The sequence below is a fragment of the Cotesia glomerata genome, linkage group LG3 (genome assembly GCF_020080835.1).
Source record: "Cotesia glomerata isolate CgM1 linkage group LG3, MPM_Cglom_v2.3, whole genome shotgun sequence".
NCBI lineage: Eukaryota > Metazoa > Arthropoda > Insecta > Hymenoptera > Braconidae > Cotesia > Cotesia glomerata.
The window spans coordinates 1,334,305-1,355,429 of NC_058160.1; the positions used below are offsets into that span (position 1 = coordinate 1,334,305).

At 29.8% G+C, this 21,125-nt stretch overlaps 1 protein-coding gene across 13 annotated transcripts in view; it reads right to left on the reverse strand.

Annotated features, from left to right (window-relative positions):
- Window positions 1-21,125, reverse strand: part of LOC123261624 (regulating synaptic membrane exocytosis protein 2) — a 119,047-nt gene that overhangs the window by 15,134 nt on the left and 82,788 nt on the right. For 6 of the 13 annotated variants that reach the window (XM_044723320.1, XR_006508703.1, XR_006508702.1 and 3 more), the window contains 8 exons: window positions 20,366-20,395; window positions 17,973-18,129; window positions 17,521-17,690; window positions 16,655-16,827; window positions 15,156-15,393; window positions 11,410-14,072; window positions 7,720-7,902; window positions 1,817-2,021 (listed from right to left, as the gene is read on the reverse strand). In XM_044723320.1, coding sequence (XP_044579255.1) covers window positions 1,817-2,021; window positions 7,720-7,902; window positions 11,410-14,072; window positions 15,156-15,393; window positions 16,655-16,827; window positions 17,521-17,690; window positions 17,973-18,129; window positions 20,366-20,395 — 3,819 coding nt within the window. Of the gene's footprint in view, window positions 1-1,816; window positions 2,022-5,812; window positions 5,994-7,719; window positions 7,903-11,409; window positions 14,073-15,155; window positions 15,394-16,654; window positions 16,828-17,520; window positions 17,691-17,972; window positions 18,130-20,365; window positions 20,396-21,125 lie in introns of all 13 variants that reach the window. The other 7 variants (XR_006508707.1, XR_006508712.1, XR_006508704.1 and 4 more) reach the window with 6 other exon arrangements.

Sequence of the window (21,125 nt, forward strand, 5' to 3'; positions counted from 1 at the left end):
TTTTATTTTACAAATTCAAATTTTTATCACGCTAATGAAGACTTAGATTATCTCAATAGCTTCCGTTAATTTTTCTAGAGTGAAAAAATTAACAATTAGATTTTTAAAAATTTTTTTTACCAAAATTATTTATTTTGACTTCTGAAAAAAATTTTCTACTTCACTGAGAAAAAAAATACTTTTACTCAATTAACAATTTCTTGGTTCAAGAAATTCGATGACGATCAAATATTCTATGATATATTACATATTTAAGAAATGACCTTGTATCTCGTAAACTATTGAAATTTTTAAAGATATAAGCTCATCCCGATGTTACACTTATCAAGACCTTTCATTTGAGTACCCACATCAATTTTTTATATATTTATATATATTATATATATGTATGTATGAAAAATATATCAAAAATGCATGTGGGTACTCAAATGAAAGCTCTTAATGAGTGTAACATCAGGATTAGCTTATATCTTTAAAATGTATATTATATATATTACAAATTTAAGAAATGACCTTGCATCTCGTGAACTATTGACATTTATAAAGATATAAGCTCATCTCGATGTTACACTCATCAAGACCTTTCATTTGAATACCCACATCAATTTTTTATATATTTATATATATTATATATATGTATATATGAAAAATATTTAAAAAATGTATGTGGGTACTCAAATGAAAGCTCTTGATGAGTGTAACATCAGGATTAGCTTATATCTTTAAAATGTATATTATATATATTACAAATTTAAGAAATGACCTTGTATCTCGTGAACTATTGACATTTATAAAGATATAAGCTCATCTCGATGTTACACTTATCAAGACCTTTCATTTGAGTACCCACATCAATTTTTTATATATTTATATATATTATATATATGTATATATGAAAAATATGTCAAAAATGCATGTGGGTACTCAAATGAAAGCTCTTGATGAGTGTAACATCAGGATGAGCTTATATCTTTAAAATGTATATTATATATATTACATATTTAAGAAATGACCTTGTATCTCGTGAAATATTGACATTTATAAAGATATAAGCTCATCTCGATGTTACACTCATCAAGATCTTTCATTTGAGTACCCTCATCAATTTCTTATATATTTATATATATTATATATATGTATATATGAAAAATATATAAAAATGCATGTGGGTACTCCAATGAAATCTCTTGATGAGTGTAACATCGGAATGAGCTTATATTTTTTAAAACGTCAGTATTTAAGAAAGTACAGTGCAATTTAACAAAAGTCATTATTTAATATATCAAAATTTTTATTATTTATAGTTCACAAGTTACGGCAGTCACATAGTGACTGCAAGGTTGCTAGTCAATTATTAATTTCTGAAGAGAAGAGCATCAATATTTATCTTTGGATGATATACAAGAGAATAGTTTTATTTAAATTAAGTAAAAATTATTTCAATCAATTTAACAAGTTCTTGAGCTAAGAATATATATTCTTGAAAATTTTCAAGAACATGAATTCTTGTATCAAGAAAATTTTCTTATTAAAAGTATTTTTTTTCTCAGTGTTTTCAATTAAAAATTCTGTCTAAACAAGAGATCCAAAAAATTCATAAAAATTCTTTTTTATAGAAGTTAAATTTGCTAAAAATAATCTCCGATAAAATTTTTCCGTATCTCGAGTATTTACCCCACAATTAAACTTTAAAATTTTCCAGCGTCTAAGCAATTACAATTGCAACCTCTCGATAACAAAATATGTGTATAAAAATCATAAACATTTCCATATTTATTGAGAACACGCCTCGAAGATTTGTTTAGGCATTACTTACGAACTTGCTTCAGAACTCGAGATCGAGTTGAGGGATCCGGCGGTGTCGCTGGCCACCGAACCCGGTTGTTTGGTGGCACCAAGCCTTTGGTACATCGGCACGACCTCCTGGGACCTCTGAAAGCTGCTGGGGGTGCTGTTCCGCTTACGGGTAACAATACCAGAGCTCCTTGAGTCCAAGTTGGATCCGACCACGCTGATGCACTCTGCGTTTTTAAACCAAACAAGAAATACCGCTAACTATTTCGTATGCTTTTATTTTAAACCTCCACTCCTATAATTTCCCTAAATATTGTTCTTGTATTTTATAATTATTATTATTATCATTATTATTTAACATCATATCATTCCCTCCCATTCTCTATCACACACGCCAGCCATACAAAACAATACAATGTTGATATCCATCCATTTATCTCATCAGTCGTCTGGACTTCCGATGGATTTATCATTTTTTATTTTACCTGCCAGAATCATTTTTACACTCCAGTATTTTTTTTTTTTTGACGAGGTTTGAATTGTGTTTTGGGAATTTTGTTGGTAAAGTGCTGATTAGTTGGCAATTTTTTATAAGAGTATTTACATAAATTATTATTATGTGTGAGGACAAAAATAGTGAATTTTTTTTTAACTTATTAATTTTTGTAATGAATATTTCTTATTAAACATTTGTGATTTTTTATATTTAATCAAGCCTTAAAATGAAATTTTACAATAAATATTTTTTTTTATCTATTGATAATTCATTAATTTAATTAATAATTAAAAAATAAATTGTCTTGAAATAAAAAAAGTGATTTTAGTTAGTAAAAAAATAAATGAAAATTAAAAAAAAATTAATCATGATAAATAAATTATTAAAAATTAAAATTTTACATTTTATGACTATTAAAATTTATTTTTAAAGTAATAATTCGTAAATTTACAAGTATAAAATGCAATTATTTATCGAGCGCGATGTTTTCAGTAAGAGTCGTAGCTGCGCGTTAGAAAATTACTACTTTGCACACGCTTAATACTCGAGCTAAAAACATCGCGCTCGGAAAATAATTACAGATTGAGTCTATTCTTTCTCTGAATATTTTTTATACTTTAAAAACATTTTTTAAACTATCTCAAATTTTTTTATGGATACAAAAAAGCTTAAATTATTAAATTTACTAAACAAAACACTATAAAAAAATTTTTTTTTTTGTGAAAAAACTAAAAATCTCTTGATAAATATAAAAAAATTGCATGTATAAAATTTAAAAATCAAATGAAATATTTCAATAATTTCTTTTTTAATTTAAAAATTTTTTAGACTTATTTTTGTATTATCCAATGCTATAATTACTTTTGCACAAAAAAAAATTAACTTGAATAAAGAAAAAAATTTTTGAACCAAAAAAATAATTCTAAAAATTGAATCAAGTAAAATTTACTCAAACCAAAAAAAGAATTTTTTTGACTAAAATCAAAAAAATTATTTACTTAGTTTAAGTAATTTTTTTTTTTGCTCGACGGGCAGAAAGCGTCAACTTTCGGCCCGCTGCGCTAAACGAAAGTGCCGCTTCCTGCCTTCGTCGAGCAAAAAAATAGTATACACTCCAAGGGAAGTAAATAAGAAAGCCTCAGATCACATGTTTGTCAACCTCGGCTTCGCCTCGGCTGACAATTACATGTAATCTGAGACATTTCTTACTTTACTTCCCTAGGTGTGTAATATACTATTATTCTGTTTATAATTTTCATAGTTTTATTACTCTAAAAAGCAATAAATATCGATACAATATAAAAATACTTCAAATTGTGATTTAAATAATCACATTAATCGTGATCAATGTCACATAAATAATTGTGTCTATCAACATGTACGATACAAAAATAAAAATATGTAAAACGTGGAGTCGAATGCACATATAGACATAAATACACTTACGTGATACGCTTACAGAAATAATTACTCTCACCAAATATATATGTGTAATATAAATATAAATATACATTCTATCAGAATAAAATTAACAACAATATTAATATAAAAATCAAAGTGTATATTAAAGTGTAGTAAATAATAATGAGCATGTATGTACATATTTAAAAGCGCGTAACTAAGCGACGGCTATTATAATTGCACTCTAATTGCACTCTAACAGACGCAAAGTCAATCAGCTATCAGCTAATTTACCAATAAATTAATTGTTACAAGAATATTCTACAGTAGACCTCGATTAATAGATCATTTTTCTTTAAAAAAATTTTCCACCCCTAATTTTATTTTAATTGCTCAGATTTTCTAAATATACACGGAAAAAAAAATTTCGTTCTGGTAACGTAACTGTAGAGTTACCACAACTATACACAGTTTACTGTTCGTTGTAGAGTTACAGTAACAAAATGTTTTTTAGTTCTGATAACTCAATGTTGTTGAGCTCTCAGAGCTCTACAGGATTGTTCTCAGAGCCAAACGGTATAGTTGGGAGCGCTCTACGTTGCGCAGTAGTCGAGTGCGCTGACATATTTCATAACCTTCTAAAATGACAAACAGAATTATTTTGTTACTAATCCATATTATTAAAAATAAGGTAAAAGCCCCAATAGATGATCACGTACCAGTATATGATCACTCCATGTATCTGTATATCTATATTCACAAATATAGGTATACAAATACATGGAGTGATCATATACTGGTACATGATCATCTATTGGGGCTTTTACCTTATATGAGGACAATTAAGTTCCCAATTTATTCATTTAAGGAAATAGATTTTTTATTTGTCAAATTGAATTTCGTTAGAACAGTTTTGTATTTATGGTTTTGCAAGGTTCATTTGCAGTGACTATTAATTTAATTTATTAATTGAATATATATTGTGATAAGTGATAAATTATCGGAATACATTAAAAAGACTCCATTTAACACAAGATAAAATTTGTTTTCGTTTATTTATCTTTTCTTGTGCATATACGGTAGTGATTTTGTGTCCAATATTTATTGATATAATTAAGAAAATAAGATAATTTTGTGACGACCCAATTTTTATTGTACAAATAATTTTTATTTGTAATATAAGTTCTAGTATTATTTTATTTCTATTATAATACTATTCTTATTTGTCATATACAATTATTGTTGGCAATATAAATTCATTCTGCCGCATGTATTTATTAAATTATCAATGCTAAATCGTAAAAAAAAATTATTAAGCAGACTTCTAAAAATTTGTTATAGTCTCAGAACGATCCTGTAGAGTTGTGAGAGGTAAATAACGTTTAGCTCTCAGAGCTCAACGATGCAGAGTTGCAGGAGCCAAACGGTATTGTTACTATAAGAATACGTTAACCTACTGGAACTTTTTACAACTAACTAACTACTATAGAGTTCCTATAGCAAAATTTTTTTCTCCGTGTAGTCTTGATAAAATTCCAAAAATAAATTTACCTACCGTACTGTTGATTTAATTATCTAATTTTCATTTCATTTAAAAAAATATCTATTAATTAAAAAAAAAAAAAAAAAAAAAAAAAAAGCACAATGAACATTCTTCACGAGCGTTCACATTAAAATTAAAACTAAACAGTCTCAATTTTTTAGTATCAATTGAACAATTAATCTAATAAATTAGAAAAAAATAAAATTAACCAATTAATGATATAAGTATTAAGTAATTAATTAACGCCATCTAATTAATACACTAAATCACGCGATCTACGATAAATATGCACTAATAAAACAACTATTATATAATTAACCATAATTTCATCAATGAACCTTTTTAAAAAACTAATAAATTTTTTAAACTAATCGTGCGTTTATATTAATGCGTATCTTTGTTATGTTTTCTTGATTAATTAATTAATTAATTAAACGTCCCGGACATTCGTCGAAGGTTTTAAAAATTCAAATAAAAATCCTGTAAAAATAAAAATCTATTTTTTAGCGATTTTTCCTGTAGAAAAAATAAAACAAACTTTCTATTTGAATTTTTCTAGTTTTTACAAAATGTCGGACCTGTCGCCATCGCCGCTGCCCTCGCCATCGCTGCTAGCAGAACTAGGCTGCCTCCCGCTTCTGCCGCTAGTAGTGTCCTCTGGTAACACTTCTTCGCTTCTATGTACAGTGAATGAGGACTTGCCCTTTTTCCCGAAACCAAGTCTCCTTTTGCGGCCTTCCTCGCCCACGCATGTATCACCAATAGGCACGTTATGGTTTTTTTGTTTTTATAAATTCAATTTTTTATTTCCACAGGCGGAAAATCAAATCCAATCGATCGGCCCATTAATCGATCGATTTATTTATTTTTTTTAATTTATATTTTGTGTCGATATGATTTTTATACGGATGATTTATTGTTGTGGAAGTGCAGTTTCGCCGATGATTAATTCCAGCGATGATTAAGGTCGGATAATGTGTTTAGTGCCGATTTTTAATGTTTATTTTCCCGGTTTACGATAATGAAGTGGATTGTTGTAGAAAAATAATTTTAATGTTTTATAAGCGATTAATACTATCACAATGCACTTTCTTTTATTCTTCGCGGGGGTTAATATTTTTTTGGAGAAAAAAATTTATATTGATTTGTTAATTTCTTTATAATTCATTTTTTTTTATATTTTAAAAGAAAACAAAATCTAAATAATTTTTGTGTTTAAAGGCTAATTATTACCAAATAACTCTACCAAATTTACTTTGTATAACAAACAATTCTATTTAATTTTTTATACATTTAAAATTTGAAAAAATCGGCATTTTTTAAGAGCTTTTCAATGTTATCACGAGTATAATGATTTAAAAAATAATTTTATTCAAAGAAAACAAAATATCAAAATTTAAATAATTTTTGTATTTAAAGGCTAATTATTACCAAATAACTCTACCAAATTTACTTTATAAAACAAACGATTCTATTTAATTTTTTACACATTCAAAATTTTAAAAAATCGCCATTTTTTAAGAGCTTTTCAATGTTTTCAAAAGTATAATGATTTAAAAAATAATTTTATTCAAAGAAAAAAAATTGAACTTTATGGAGAATTAAATTTTCTTAAATTGAACTAAAAAATTCTTCAACTAAGAATTTTTTTCTTGATTTAAATCAATTATACGGGGTTAAAAAATTTTTCTACTTCAGTTAAGATGACCTAAGAATTCAAAATAATTTTTTAAGTTCAAAATTTTGAATCATACTAATTTTTTATCAGTTTTTTGGATCGAATAAGATAGAAGTACCTTTTTTGGCCACCTTAGCACCGTTTTTGGCCATTATAACCATATTTTTGTTGAATTTTGAAAAATTTATATTAAAATAAATTGAGTTTGTAATGATTTATTAATATAAATTTATTTCTATCGTTTATTTGAACAATAAATGGCCATAAACGATACAGTGTCCATAAACGGTACTTCTACTCTATTAAAAGCTCAAAGATAAAAAAATAGTAGATAAATTAAAAAAAAAATGAATTTACAAGAATATTAAGTTTGATTAATATCAGAAAAACTTTGATGTGATTTGAAAAATTTTTATTGTAATCAAATTGAAATTAAGCCATTAAAAATAAAAAAAAAATTGACAACTTTAAAATCTTCAATAAACACAAAAATAATTAAACTAAATTTTCTGATCCGTTTTATAAATGAAATAAAAAAAAGTAGAAAGTGCATTGTCTATTAATTCACTACGTATCTAAACTGATCTATTTATCTGTAATGATTGATAAATCAAGTACAATGACAATGTGACACTCGAAATACAATGACTGAAAATATAAACTCTACCAAGTGATACGACAATGACTAATATAATATAATAAAATAGAATAATAATAACCAGTTGAAATAAAAAACGAAAAGTATGTATATGTAGAAGTTAAAAAATGTGTAATTGAAATTGAATGATAAATAATATTAATGGTTACCTGTCGCGGAGAGCTGGCTAGTGCTATTACTCTTTTTTCCTAAGCCGGCTTGGTATTGCACGGCACTTCCGCCGCCGCTGCTGCTCCCGCTTCCGCTTTTGCTACCTGGAGAACTTTTCCTTGCTCTGCGGGCTGCTTCTTCCACGTGGAGACTCACCGCGGTGTCACTCAAACTTCCGTCAGCTTTAAAGGATTATTTTTATCAGTTTTTATTATTATTATTATTAAAAATAAAATATACAGTTAAGTTACATATAAAAGACGCCATCGTTGAACTTTTATTTAAAGCACAGCGATAACAACGACAAGTTGACCTTGAACATAAATTGGGTTCTCGCCAAAGTACACACACTCTTTATTTTACTAGCACACGTCTACACATTCACACCTATTCGCCGAAATTATAAAGCGAGTGTCAATGTGTAGGTAAATAACCGTGTGAAAAGACTGAATTTTACCGAACAATAAGTTTTAGTATAGTATAGTCACACTAAAGTTAAGACAATGTCTTATATTATGTATCTCTAAATGAGCTGCCTTTTTCCTCTGTCTTCTTCATCGTATCACACCTCCTTTCATCAGCAGATCGATTTAAGTGGACCTATCCTGTACGCTGCTTTGCATCGCGGGTAGATCAAGATTTTTAGATAAAGATGATTCACGGAAAAAAGTAAACTGTCGATTTATAATAAGTAATGATCAACTGCTAAAAATTACCATTTCAAACAGTAAAATCGTGACTTTAATAATCACTATATAATATTCATCATTTAAATGCGACAATTTATTCTTTACATGAAAAAAAATACTATTTCAAACAGTAATGTTCGCTATGTCAATGTCGAAAATGTTAAAGTATAATAATTAATAATTTTGACTTTGATATTTATCATTTCGTACCTAAAAAATAATCGCATTATATGTAAAAAGTATAAAATAAAGTTGATAAATTTTTAATACAAGCAACGTCAATATTTACAAAGTAAAATGGTAAATTTTAAACGCAACGCTAAAAATCAAACTATAATTATTGACTTTCTTGAACTGGTAAAATATATATTTTAAGAGTAGAATTTTTACTGTTTCAAATGTTAAATTCTCCCAGTGTGAGACCCCCCTTCTCCTCATCTAAGTTCCCCCTTCTCCTCATAGTATGGACTATATATTGAAACGGCAATTTTTACTGTTTGAATCTGTAATTTTTTAAGATGAGAAAGTCGTTATTTACTATAGTGACAGCTATTAATCACTTATTTTCGATATTAAATTATAAATTGTGGCTTTTACGCTTTCTGTATTAGGTTCTGTAATATTTATATTTTTGCCACCCCGATGTCCGCTTTACTGTTTGAAACAATAAAAATTAACCGGAATCCGAGTGAATTTTACAGTTTACTTTTTTCTGAGTAAACTGATAGAAGGATTTCTTAGTATTTAAGAAATATTCAAACAGTAAAATCGTGACTTTAATAATCACTATATAATATTCATCATTTAAATGCGACAATTTATTCTTTACATGAAAAAAAATACTATTTCAAACAGTAATGTTCGCTATGTCAATGTCGAAAATGTTAAAGTATAATAATTAATAATTTTGACTTTGATATTTATCATTTCGTACCTAAAAAATAATCGCATTATATGTAAAAAGTATAAAATAAAGTTGATAAATTTTTAATACAAGCAACGTCAATATTTACAAAGTAAAATGGTAAATTTTAAACGCAACGCTAAAAATCAAACTATAATTATTGACTTTCTTGAACTGGTAAAATATATATTTTAAGAGTAGAATTTTTACTGTTTCAAATGTTAAAATCTCCCAGTGTGAGACCCCCTTCTCCTCATCTGAGTTCCCCCTTCTCCTCATAGTATGGACTATATATTGAAACGGCAATTTTTACTGTTTGAATCTGTAATTTTTTAAGATGAGAAAGTCGTTATTTACTATAGTGACAGCTATTAATCACTTATTTTCGATATTAAATTATAAATTGTGGCTTTTACGCTTTCTGTATTAAGTTCTGTAATATTTATATTTTTGCCACCCCGATGTCCGCTTTACTGTTTGAAACAATAAAAATTAACCGGAATCCGAGTGAATTTTACAGTTTACTTTTTTCCGTGTACACGGAAAAAAGTAAACTGTAATAAATAACAGTCAATTTATAATAAGTAATGATCAACTGCTAAAAATTACCATTTCAAACAGTAAAATCGTGACTTTAATAATCACTATATAATATTCATCATTTAAATGCGACAATTTATTCTTTACATGAAAAAAAATACTATTTCAAACAGTAATGTTCGCTATGTGAATGTCGAAAATGTTAAAGTATAATAATTAATAATTTTGACTTTGATATTTATCATTTCGTACCTAAAAAATAATCGCATTATATGTAAAAAGTATAAAATAAAGTTGATAAATTTTTAATACAAGCAACGTCAATATTTACAAAGTAAAATGGTAAATTTTAAACGCAACGCTAAAAATCAAACTATAATTGTTGACTTTCTTGAACTGGTAAAATATATATTTTAAGAGTAGAATTTTTACTGTTTCAAATGTTCAATTCTCCCAGTATGAGACCACTTTCTTCTCATAGTATGGACTATATATTAAAACGGCAATTTACTGTTTGACACTGTAATTTTTTAAGATGAGAAAGTCGTTATTTACTATAGTGACATCTATTAATCACTTATTTTCGATATTAAATTATAAATTGTGGCTTTTACACTTTCTACATTAAGTTCTGTAATATTTATATTTTTGCCACCCCAATGTCCGCTTTACTGTTTGAAATAATAAAAATTAACCGGGATCCGAGTGAATTTTACAGTTTACTTTTTTCCGAGTAAACTGGTAGAAGGATTTCTTAGTATTTAAGAAATATTTCTTAAATACTAAAAAATACTATGAATATTAAGAAACAATTCTTAAATACTAAGAAATATTTTTTAAATACTAAAAAGTAATGTTTAAGAAATAATTTCTTAAATACAAAGAAATCTTCTTAAATGTTAAGAAATCCTTCTATCAGTGTAGAATCTAGTATTTACGTTGAAAGCTCTGAAAATTAACATTCAAAATTTGAATTTAGAAAAATATTATTTTGAACTGTAATTTTTCTAGTTTTGATTACGACGGGATCGATTGTACATTGTATACTGTAATTATTCCTGTTTTCTTTTTTCGTGTAGAGTATTGTATTATAAAGAGATTTCATACAACATTACAACTATTTTGTACGGACAAATAGGTAATTTTTTAAGATTCGAAGTTCGTGTGTGTTGATATGAAAGAAATGTATGGAAAATTACTTGGGGGCGCTGAAAACATTGCGAAAAAATATTATAATTTAAAAAAACTGCAATAGGTTTTAAAGCTGAGACTTTGAAGATTCTAAAAATGCCGGCGAAGACATAAATATGATTAGTTGTCTAATTTTAATCCTTGATCACAGTTTCAAAAACTTCTATCCATAAATTTTTAACCATGACAATTTTTATTGAGATAAAAAACTTTAAAATAAATAAATTATCACTTACTCAGAAAGCATACATTCGTAATTAAATACCTGATGCTTGAATTGACAAGATAAACTCCCTAAGATCGTCAAATCTTCCACCAATCAACCCTTTTAGCACCTAACAAATAAAAACGAAAAACATACTCACCAACTTTTTCATCAGGCGGTCCGTCAGCATTACTGAGACTCCTACTGAACTGTCCTCTCTTGGGATGCCCATTGTGGCCATTACCGGTGACCTGATGCCTGGTGTTCTTCTCGTAGGAGCCACCAGGACTGTTGTAATCACCACTGCGTTTTCGTGGAAGATTATCAGAATTTGCAGTACGATCATTGGAATTGATTCGGACGGAATCAACGGACGATTTGGAGAGATGGTCAGTCAATTTATAACCAGATTTCAAGGACGTACCAGTGTCATCATTGGCAGCATCATTGGCATTGATAACGGACGAATCACGGCGTTTGCGTCGTGGAACGGTATCATAACGACGATCGTTGACCCGTGGGTGATTTTTATCAGTGTCGGAGGTAGCGGTTTGGGAATCAAAGATATTTGAATTAGCGTTACCGGGGCGGGGTGCTCGGTTTCGGGGCCTAAGTGATAAGTCATACGGGCCAAATCCGCAATTTTCGCTGCACTGGCTCTCGCTTTCCATCGAGTACTCGTAGTACTCGAGCGTGTCACTTATCGCGACATTCCTTTTGCTGCCACTTTGTTCGCGTTCATCACCAGCCAATCGCCTATCGCTCTTCTTGCTCTTCCCAAGATCTCTTGCTCCTTCCCGGGGCATCTTCGCCCGTTCTGGGGGGCAGTCTGGACAGAACTCCCTTGACCAATCACCATCAGCAGAACCGCGAGAGGATTTCCTACCATCTGGATAGGCGACAGTGTACCGATGCTCGCGCCACAAGTCCCTGCACTCTGGACAACTGGTCTTGCGGTTCCTCGAGGACTCAAGCTCATCATCAAACCCACGTCTAGCTGGTCCAGGGTACGACCCGGAGCGATCAGTCCTAACAGGACCTCTGAAATACTCTTCACGATGACGATCATCGTCATTTCTCCTGATCTTTCCTCCAGAACTCCCTTCCTTTCTCGAGTCCTTCCGATAATCCGGAGCCACAACTGTCTCCGTCGATCCAAAGTCATCATCCGAACCCATGAAGAAGTTCATGCTAACCGCCTCGGTCAAAGGACTTTCAAGGTTCCTGATATCGCGAGCTTCTGGACAACTGCTGTTACGCCTCCTTCTGGACAATCTCCTCGACTGGGAGACTTCCCACTCGGCCATCGACTGGTCATCTTCATGCAGAGTGGGTGAGGACTCCGCTTTCTCCAAAACTTTAACATTCTTCCGCTCATGAGGGGCGAATTCCTCATAAGCAGCTTCGAAGGAAATAAAGGGCTCCCTTTCGGTTCTTCCGGCAAAACTACGCGATCTACCACGGCAGTCTTCGTAGCTACCATGATGATAATCATAACTATCTTCTAAATACGAATCAGTGCTTTTGGTTCTTCTGGCTGGACGCAACCGATCATCAGAACTATCACGAGAATACTCATCATTAGTAACTAACTTATCACAATAATTATTTGGCACTTTAGTTCCTAATCTACTACTATCATAATCATTAACGCTTGCGTAATGACACTCGGGATTGCTGTCAATGCTGCAGTAAATGTGCTCATTGTCAATCCCGTAATGATTGTCATCGGATTTAGCTCGACTCAACTGGCTATCCAGGCGTCTTTTGTACAAGTGTCTTTCGTACTCACTGCTAGCTTCTACGGCGTCGATGATACTGTCAATTTGGTGATCATTATCCAAATTGTCATCATTGTGCTCGTCTAGGTACACCGAATAGAGATCGGACGTGTATCGCGCGTTATATCTTACGCGTAAATCGTTGTTGAAGTCTTGATCAGAATCAACGACACTTTCAGAGGCCTTGGAGCTGTCGCCAGTTGAATCGTAGTAAGACTTGCTCTGGTCGTTCATGTACGGCAGTTTGTCTCCAGTGACAGTTAGATTTCGCTTTACTTTCCGTCGAGCGGTTCTAAGGCTGTCGTCGCTGAAGATGTTGCTGGAGACTGACTCGTATTCGACACTTTTGGCACGCCTAGGCACTTGAGTTACTTTGGATCTGCCTCTTAGATCGACGAAGAAGTCATCGTGGTTCGGATACTTGGAGGTGTAACGAAAGTAGGGCCGATTTCTGGCCCCACTATCGTAATCATAGTAGCAGCAGATGTTATCGGCGGAATTAGAAGGCTTTTCGATGCAAAAGTCTTTGATAAAGTTACTGGTGCTGCTGGTAGCGTTGCTGGGGCTGATATTGTACCGGAATAGGTTGTCGTCGACAGTCTGCGATCTCACGATAGGCACACGCGGTTTTCTGTGCATCGAGCGTACAACTGCGGATTTGCTCCGTACGAGGAGATGATTTTGGGTTAGGGTTGAGGTATTGGTCGTGGTTTTAGGTTTTACTGTGGTGGTATCAGATATGAATGTGGCGGGATTATGATACTTATTTGATGGGGGTTTCCAGGTCTTAATACTATAACTAATTGGATGATAATGATTACATTCTTTACTTATGCTAATGCGGTTGTTTTTATTGTTAAGATTGTTATTACTAGCTTTGTTTTTGTTGGTGATGCTATTGTTGTTGTTATTATTAGTTGTAGTGATTATGTTGCTGATAGGTTGCTTTATTTTGTGCTTACGCCTAGTGCGCCTAATAAATAAGGGTGGTAAAGGCAAATGGGATATGACACTGGGTACCAATATGTTTTTAACTGTCGGTCTGCAAACAATTTTTTCTATTCAGTAGTCATTCTTCATTGTGTAATGACTTCAATTTTAACGCTTAATTTTGCAGTTATGGAGGCATTAAATGGACATTGGTGTGCATCACACTGCTACCTGCTAATAATGCTAATTTTACTCCTATTGTTTGATAACTAACTAATTAACTAACTAACAAGCTAAGTAATCAGCTAATTTATTATTTTTATTTTGTGATGGATTTTATAACTAAGGGGCTTCACTGGAAAAATTTTATAAGCTGCACAAACTGTTGTTCTTTTATTTATAAAATTATTTTGAAATTTTATTTATTTTTGAGATAATTACATCTATGCTGCAATACAAAAATTGAATTTTTTGCAAGCTAATTTTTCAATGAATTTTTTACATTTTTTTTTTTCTTTTTTTAAATTCGTTTATTGGTAAGAATAATTAATACAATATTATCTTGAAAAACAAAAAAAAATTGGTTCTTCATTTTGAAATTCGTATACATTTATTTTTTTTATCTAAAAATACTATTCTCTAAAACTTATATAAATTTCCTTCTCTTTAAATTAACTGTTAATTTTTGGTATACAAAAAAATTATTTTTTCAAAATATTAAAAAAAAAAAAATTTATTCTAAAAAGCATTTATAGTACATGTATAAAAATAATTTTTAATATCAATTTTAAATTCAAAAATTAAAGAAGTAAAATTATTCTTAATTAAGCAGCTAAAATTTTTTTACTGTAAATATTTAATTAATTTCCTAAAAGATCATAAGCAGCTCATAAATATATTTCCAGTGTGCTAAAGTGTCTAATGTAATCGTATGTAATGTAATGTAATGATTAATGAGTCATGTAGTTAAGCAGGAGGAACGGAAGTGCACTACGGGGTCATTCCTCAGAACAATTTTAAACAATGTCCATTTAATAGGGATTAATTTAGCTTATCATTATCATTATTAGTAATTAGTAGTAAGCCGAATTATTTAGGGGCTTCACTGATTGTAGTACCGATCATCATCATAATAAATAATGATTATTCGTTTAAGATATTGAAAGCTTGATTATCAATAGGTAGTAATACTCACATCAATGCCCGGGATCCGCGGGGTCGTTCTGACTGAGTGCTAAAAGCGCTACTCGCGACAGAAATAATGCTCTCCATGTCGGAGTCCCCGAAGTCCCCGAGGACGTCTTTGTCGGGGCTTAGGTGCCCGCGACGTGTTCTGTGGTGGAGTCGGTGGGCGTGGGGTAGAGATGGTGGATCGTGACCTATTGATGACAGCAGATCCGAGTCTGATCGTCCGCTGTAATGTCTTTCCCAGCCTTTATGGGATTATGGAAAACGGGATTAGTTAGTCTTTGGCAAGCTGAACATATTTTTCATCGAAATGATCGGTTATAATTTATGATTCATTATAAAGTGAAGAATGTAATGGAAAAATCATTCATTCATAAAAAAAAAAAAAATTATCCTTCGGATTTATTTAAAAATATATCCCAAACTATATCCAAGTAGGCTAATTTAGACGTATGAAGCATACATGACTTAGAAAAGAACGGATACATTCTTTTGTGATTAAAACCTATAAAATCTGAAGCAATTCTTTGGTAGCGAGAAATTTTTGCAAACCTACGCCATCTATCGAAAGCTCTTGTTACTAAGAAAATATTAAGAATTTATCGCAAAGATATCTCAGAATATATCCAGCAAATCTATATATATATGTTTCATACATGTGTAAAATAAATGACACAGATATTGCAAAATAATTTTTTCTTAATTGATATCTATAATGTCTGAGGCAACTCTTTAGTAGCGAGAAATTTTTGCAAGCCTACGCCATCTATCGAAAACTCTTGCCACTAAAAAAAATATTATGTATTTATAATAAGAATTTATCGCAAAGATATCTTAGAATATATCCAAGAACAAATTCATATATATGTTTCATATATGTGTAAAATATATGACCCAGATATTGTAAAACAATTTTTTCTTAATTGATATTTATAATGTCTGAGGCAACTCTTTGGTAGCGTGAAATATTTGCAAGCCTGCGTTATCTATCGAAAATTTTTCGTATTAATAAAAATATGTATAGCATATATGACTTTGAAACTAAGACTGAAATATTCTTTCTTCATTAAAATGATATAACATCTGAGGCAACTCTTTAGTAGCGAGAAATTTTCGCAAACATACGCCACCTATCGAAAGCTTTTGGTACTACAAAACATAAAGTATTTATGATGCGGATTTATCCCAAATATATTCCGGAATATGACTCAGGAATTGTAAAACAATTTTTTAATAAATGTTATAATACCTGAGGCAACTTTTCGCTAGCGAGAAATTTTTGCAAGCCTGCGCCATCTACCGAAAACTTTTCATACTAATAACAATACATAAAGCATACATTTGTGTGACATATATTTAGATTTTCTTACTTGGATATATTCTGGAATAAATCTGCATTATAGATATATTTTTTTTTAATTTGGGGTTGTTACTAATAATAATTGAACTTTCGCAAGAAAAATTGTTTAATATTGATATATTGGTGATTAAAAAAGAATAAATTACCTCCTATCCCCGTGCTTCGATAAGTAGTATGAACAAGTCTGTGTGGATATCTCATTAATCGATGTCTTTCATCATCCTGCGTCATCATCCGTTCTTTTAACAACGGCGTTTGTGGTAACTGCCGTTTTTTAGGTGATCCCGTTGGCGTTGCGGTCGCTGATCTCGACCCAAATCTGGAAATATTAAAATAATTACCTAAGTATATCCAAAGTTACATTGAGAAAAAAAAAATTTTTGTCCAGAAAAAAATTTCTTGGCTCAAGAATCGTTTGAAATAAATTTTAGTTTTTTGACAAAAGAATATCAATATCTATCATGATAATAAAATATTGGCATTAATTTTGATAGATTAACAAATGAATAGGTTCACTTGAATTAAACAAAAAATAATTCGATTAATTCGATCAATCCTTGAGACAAGAAAATATATTCCTGAAAATTATCAAGAATATTGACGGTCTTATTAGCAATTTGTCTTTCTTTTATTTAGAGGGTGTTTTTTTAACATTTTGATGTAGCAATAGTCCAATTATAAATTATTTGAATGATTAAAACCAAAATATGATAGCTTTATTAGATATTAATGGTATTGAATAGTTTTTAAAGTGATAATAAATTTTAAAATAATTGTTTTTTTCGTACAAATGGAAGATTTTCTAAAATGGAATGAGACAATTTACTAATTAGAACGTCGATATATATTCTTGTGACAGAAAAATGTTCTCAAGAGCAGTACTTTTTTTTCAGTGTAACAGAAACATCAAATCAATTTTTAAAATAAAATAAACTTTAATTTTTTTTTTTGTAAAAATTATCTTTTTATCAAACAACAAATTACTCTCAATGTTAGAAGCTACTTTTGTCACCTTGTAGGCATGTATCCGTGGGTGTAAGGTATCGATCTGTGATCAGGCGGCGATAACGAACGATGGCCGGTCGGACTTTGTGATCTTCCTCGATAACGCAGGTAAGGCGAGTCCATAGGCGCTGCACTGTGAGACCTATGACCTATCATACTTCTGGCTGTTGGTTCGTCCTGATTACAAAAACAAATGTCAGTTTTCATAAAAATTAATGAATTAATCATTAGCACACAAAAAAAATTTATTTGAATCAAGAAAATAATTTTGGAGAATGTCATCATCTTTATTCAAGTAGAAAAATCTTTGTTGGTTTAAGTAAATTTTACTTGAGTCAAGAATTTTTTTTCTTGATCCAAGATAATGAAACTCTTCAAAATTATTTTCTTGGTTCAAAAATTTTTCTCTTGATCCAAATTAATTTTTTTTTCTGTGCAAAAATAATGATTTCTACTCACTTTTCTCCATTGTGGATAGCCAGATATAGAGACTGGCTGGTCGCGTGAAATCATCAATGCAGCTCTCTTACTACCCGTCGACGACATGTCCCGCCGACTGCGGTGTTCATTGTCCAGACTTCCATACTCTCTCTCCGGTGGCGGGCTAGAATAGTGGCTGTACCAGCATGCGTTCGTTTTTATGCATTTATTAGTGTACAGCGTGAGGGGGGATATTATTTATGAAGCGTGTGCTTTTGTGATATACCTTAATAACTAGTTGTAAGCTTTTTTATTATATTTTAATTTATTTAAGTCTCAATTTTTAAATTTTTTCTAATTCTAAGTGGACTTTTGCACTTAATACAATTTTCAGAAAGTCAGATTTCAATTATGTCTTATTGAGTACACTGAGAAAAAAAAATACTTTTATTAAGAAAATTTTCTTGATACAAGAATTTATGTTCTTGAAAATTTTCAAGAATATATATTCTTAGCTCAAGAAATTGTTAAATTGATTGAAAGAATTTTTACTTAATTTAAATAAAGCTATTCTATTGTTTATTTATTATCCGAAGATAAATATTGATGTTCTTCTCTTCAGAAATTAATAATTAATAATAATAGAATATTTGATCGTCAACAAATTTCTTGAACCAAGAAATTGTTAATTAAGTAAAAGGATTTTTTTTCTCAGTGTACAAGGAGTGTTTATTAATAATTAATGCACAACTGATGTGTTAATTAATGACTGTAATTCCATTTCTGTGAGTATTTATTTTATTGCGCTATTAAATATTAACATTTACGGGGTTAATGCCGGTCCAGACTGATACGACAGCCGACTATGTAATTTTAATGATAAACCGCAGATTTATTTCAACCGCGGTTATTTGTTCAAATAAATTCATTAATTACAATTGATGATGTAAATTTGTTTTTAATCAATGAGAATTTTTGATAAATTCGGGAAAATTGTATCAAATTGTCCATTTAATTTTCGAAGCAAAATAATCTGTTATATTTATCGTCATTAATGGTTGCGTGTCACCACATATGGTCATTTATAATCGCGTATGAGCTATTTATTGACAAAAGCAAATTTTATGTGTTGAAATTTAAATTTTATTTACGCTAAATCAATAATTTAAAAAGTATAATTCAAATTTAATAATTATAATAATTTTTTTATTTAAAAAAAAATTAGACATTGAAAAAAATTACTAGAAATTTTTAAATTATGAAAATTGATTTAAAAATAATGGTTTATTATGTATTTTAGAATGGAAAAAAATTTACGCTTATATATACTTTGGTGAGAATTTTCTGCTAGTGAGAGCGCGTAGCCACCTAGCGGTGAAACCAAGCACTAACTTCTAATAAAATTATTTTAAAGCTTGATCTGAATCTAAATAAGAAAATTAATATTTTTTTTTTTAAAGTTATTGCTTGGTTTCACCACTAGGTGGCTACGCGCTCTCGCTAGCAGAAAATTCTCAACAAAGTATATATAAGCGTAAATTTTTTTCCATCGATAAAATATATAAAATATTAATTTTTAATCGATTTTTATCGATCAAAATTATTTTGAAGCTTGATCTGAATTTGAATAAGAAAATTAATATTTTTTATTAGAAGTTAGTGCTTGGTTTCACCACTAGGTGGCTACGCGCTCTCGCTCGTAGAAAATTCTCACCAAAGTATATATAAGCGTAAATTTTTTTCCATCGATAAAATATATAATAAAACATTATTTTTAAATCGATTTTCATCGATCAAAATTATTTTGAAGCTTGATTTGAAACTGAATAAGAAAATTAATATTTTTTTTTTTTAAATCAAGCTAATATTTTTTTTTAATAATTTTTTTGCATAAAATTTAAAACCGCAATTTTTTAGTCGATTATTTTTAATAAATAAAATTTTGCTTCGAAAATTAACCACTTAAAATAAATATTCTAAAATTGTGTTCTAAATTAATGTTGATAGCAATTTAATTTACTAAAAGCAGCATGTAATATTGTAATGATTATTTCATTAATATGCAAAGAAGCCAACGTACAATAATGCTGTTTAAGCTCCGAAAAACTTTTTGTATACATAGTACACTTTCATGATCGAAGAGTAATCATACCAATGACCTTCGACCTAATTTTCCGTGCTCAAATGAACTTAAAGTCTCGGTGAGACTTAAAAAAAAATTCTTTTTTTTTTTTTTTAATAAAAAAAGAAATTTTTTTATTTAGTTTTAAAAATAATTTTACTGTACAATGCGGTTAATTTATAAAAAAAAAAATGAAATAAGTAAATAAGTAGACTGAGACCAAAATGAATAGAAAGTGTGGAATTGAGTGAAGTTATTAATGCAGTAGTGAATGAGTAAAGAGTTTAAATAGAATAAAAAAGAGCCGTACCGCTTATAATTTGACGGCATATTATGAAACCTAAAAAATAATAACAAGAAACACACAATATTAAAAATTAAATTCCGTAGTAGGGTAGTAGATACACGGAAAAAAGTAAACTGTAATATTCACTCGGATTCCGGTTAATTTTTATAGTTTCAAACAGTAAAGCGGACATCGGGGTGGCAAAAATATAAATATTACAGAACTTAATGTAGAAAGTATAAAAGTCACAATTTATAATTTAATATCCAAAATAAGTGATTAGTAGCTGTCACCATAGTAAATAACGACTCTTTTATCTTAAAAAATTACAATTTCAAACAGTAAAAATTGCCATTTCAATATATAGTCGATATTATGAAGAGAAGGGGAACTTAGATGAAAGAGAAGGGGGTCCCGCTCTGGGAGAATTTAACATTTGAAACAGTAAAAATTATACTTTTAAAATATACACGGAGAAAAAAATTTTGCTATAAAAACTCTATAGTAGTTAGTTAGTTGTAAAAAGTTCCAGTAGGTTAACGTATTGTTATAGTAACAATACCGTTTGGCTCCTGCAACTCTACATCGTTGAGCTCTGAGAGCTAAACGTTATTTACCTCTCACAACTCTACAGGACCGTTCTGAGACTATAACAAATTTTTAGAAGTCTGCTTAATAATTTTTTTTTATGATTTAGCATTGATAATTTAATAAATACATGCGGCAGAATGAATTTATATTGCCAACAATAATTGTATATGACAAATAAGAATAGTATTATAAT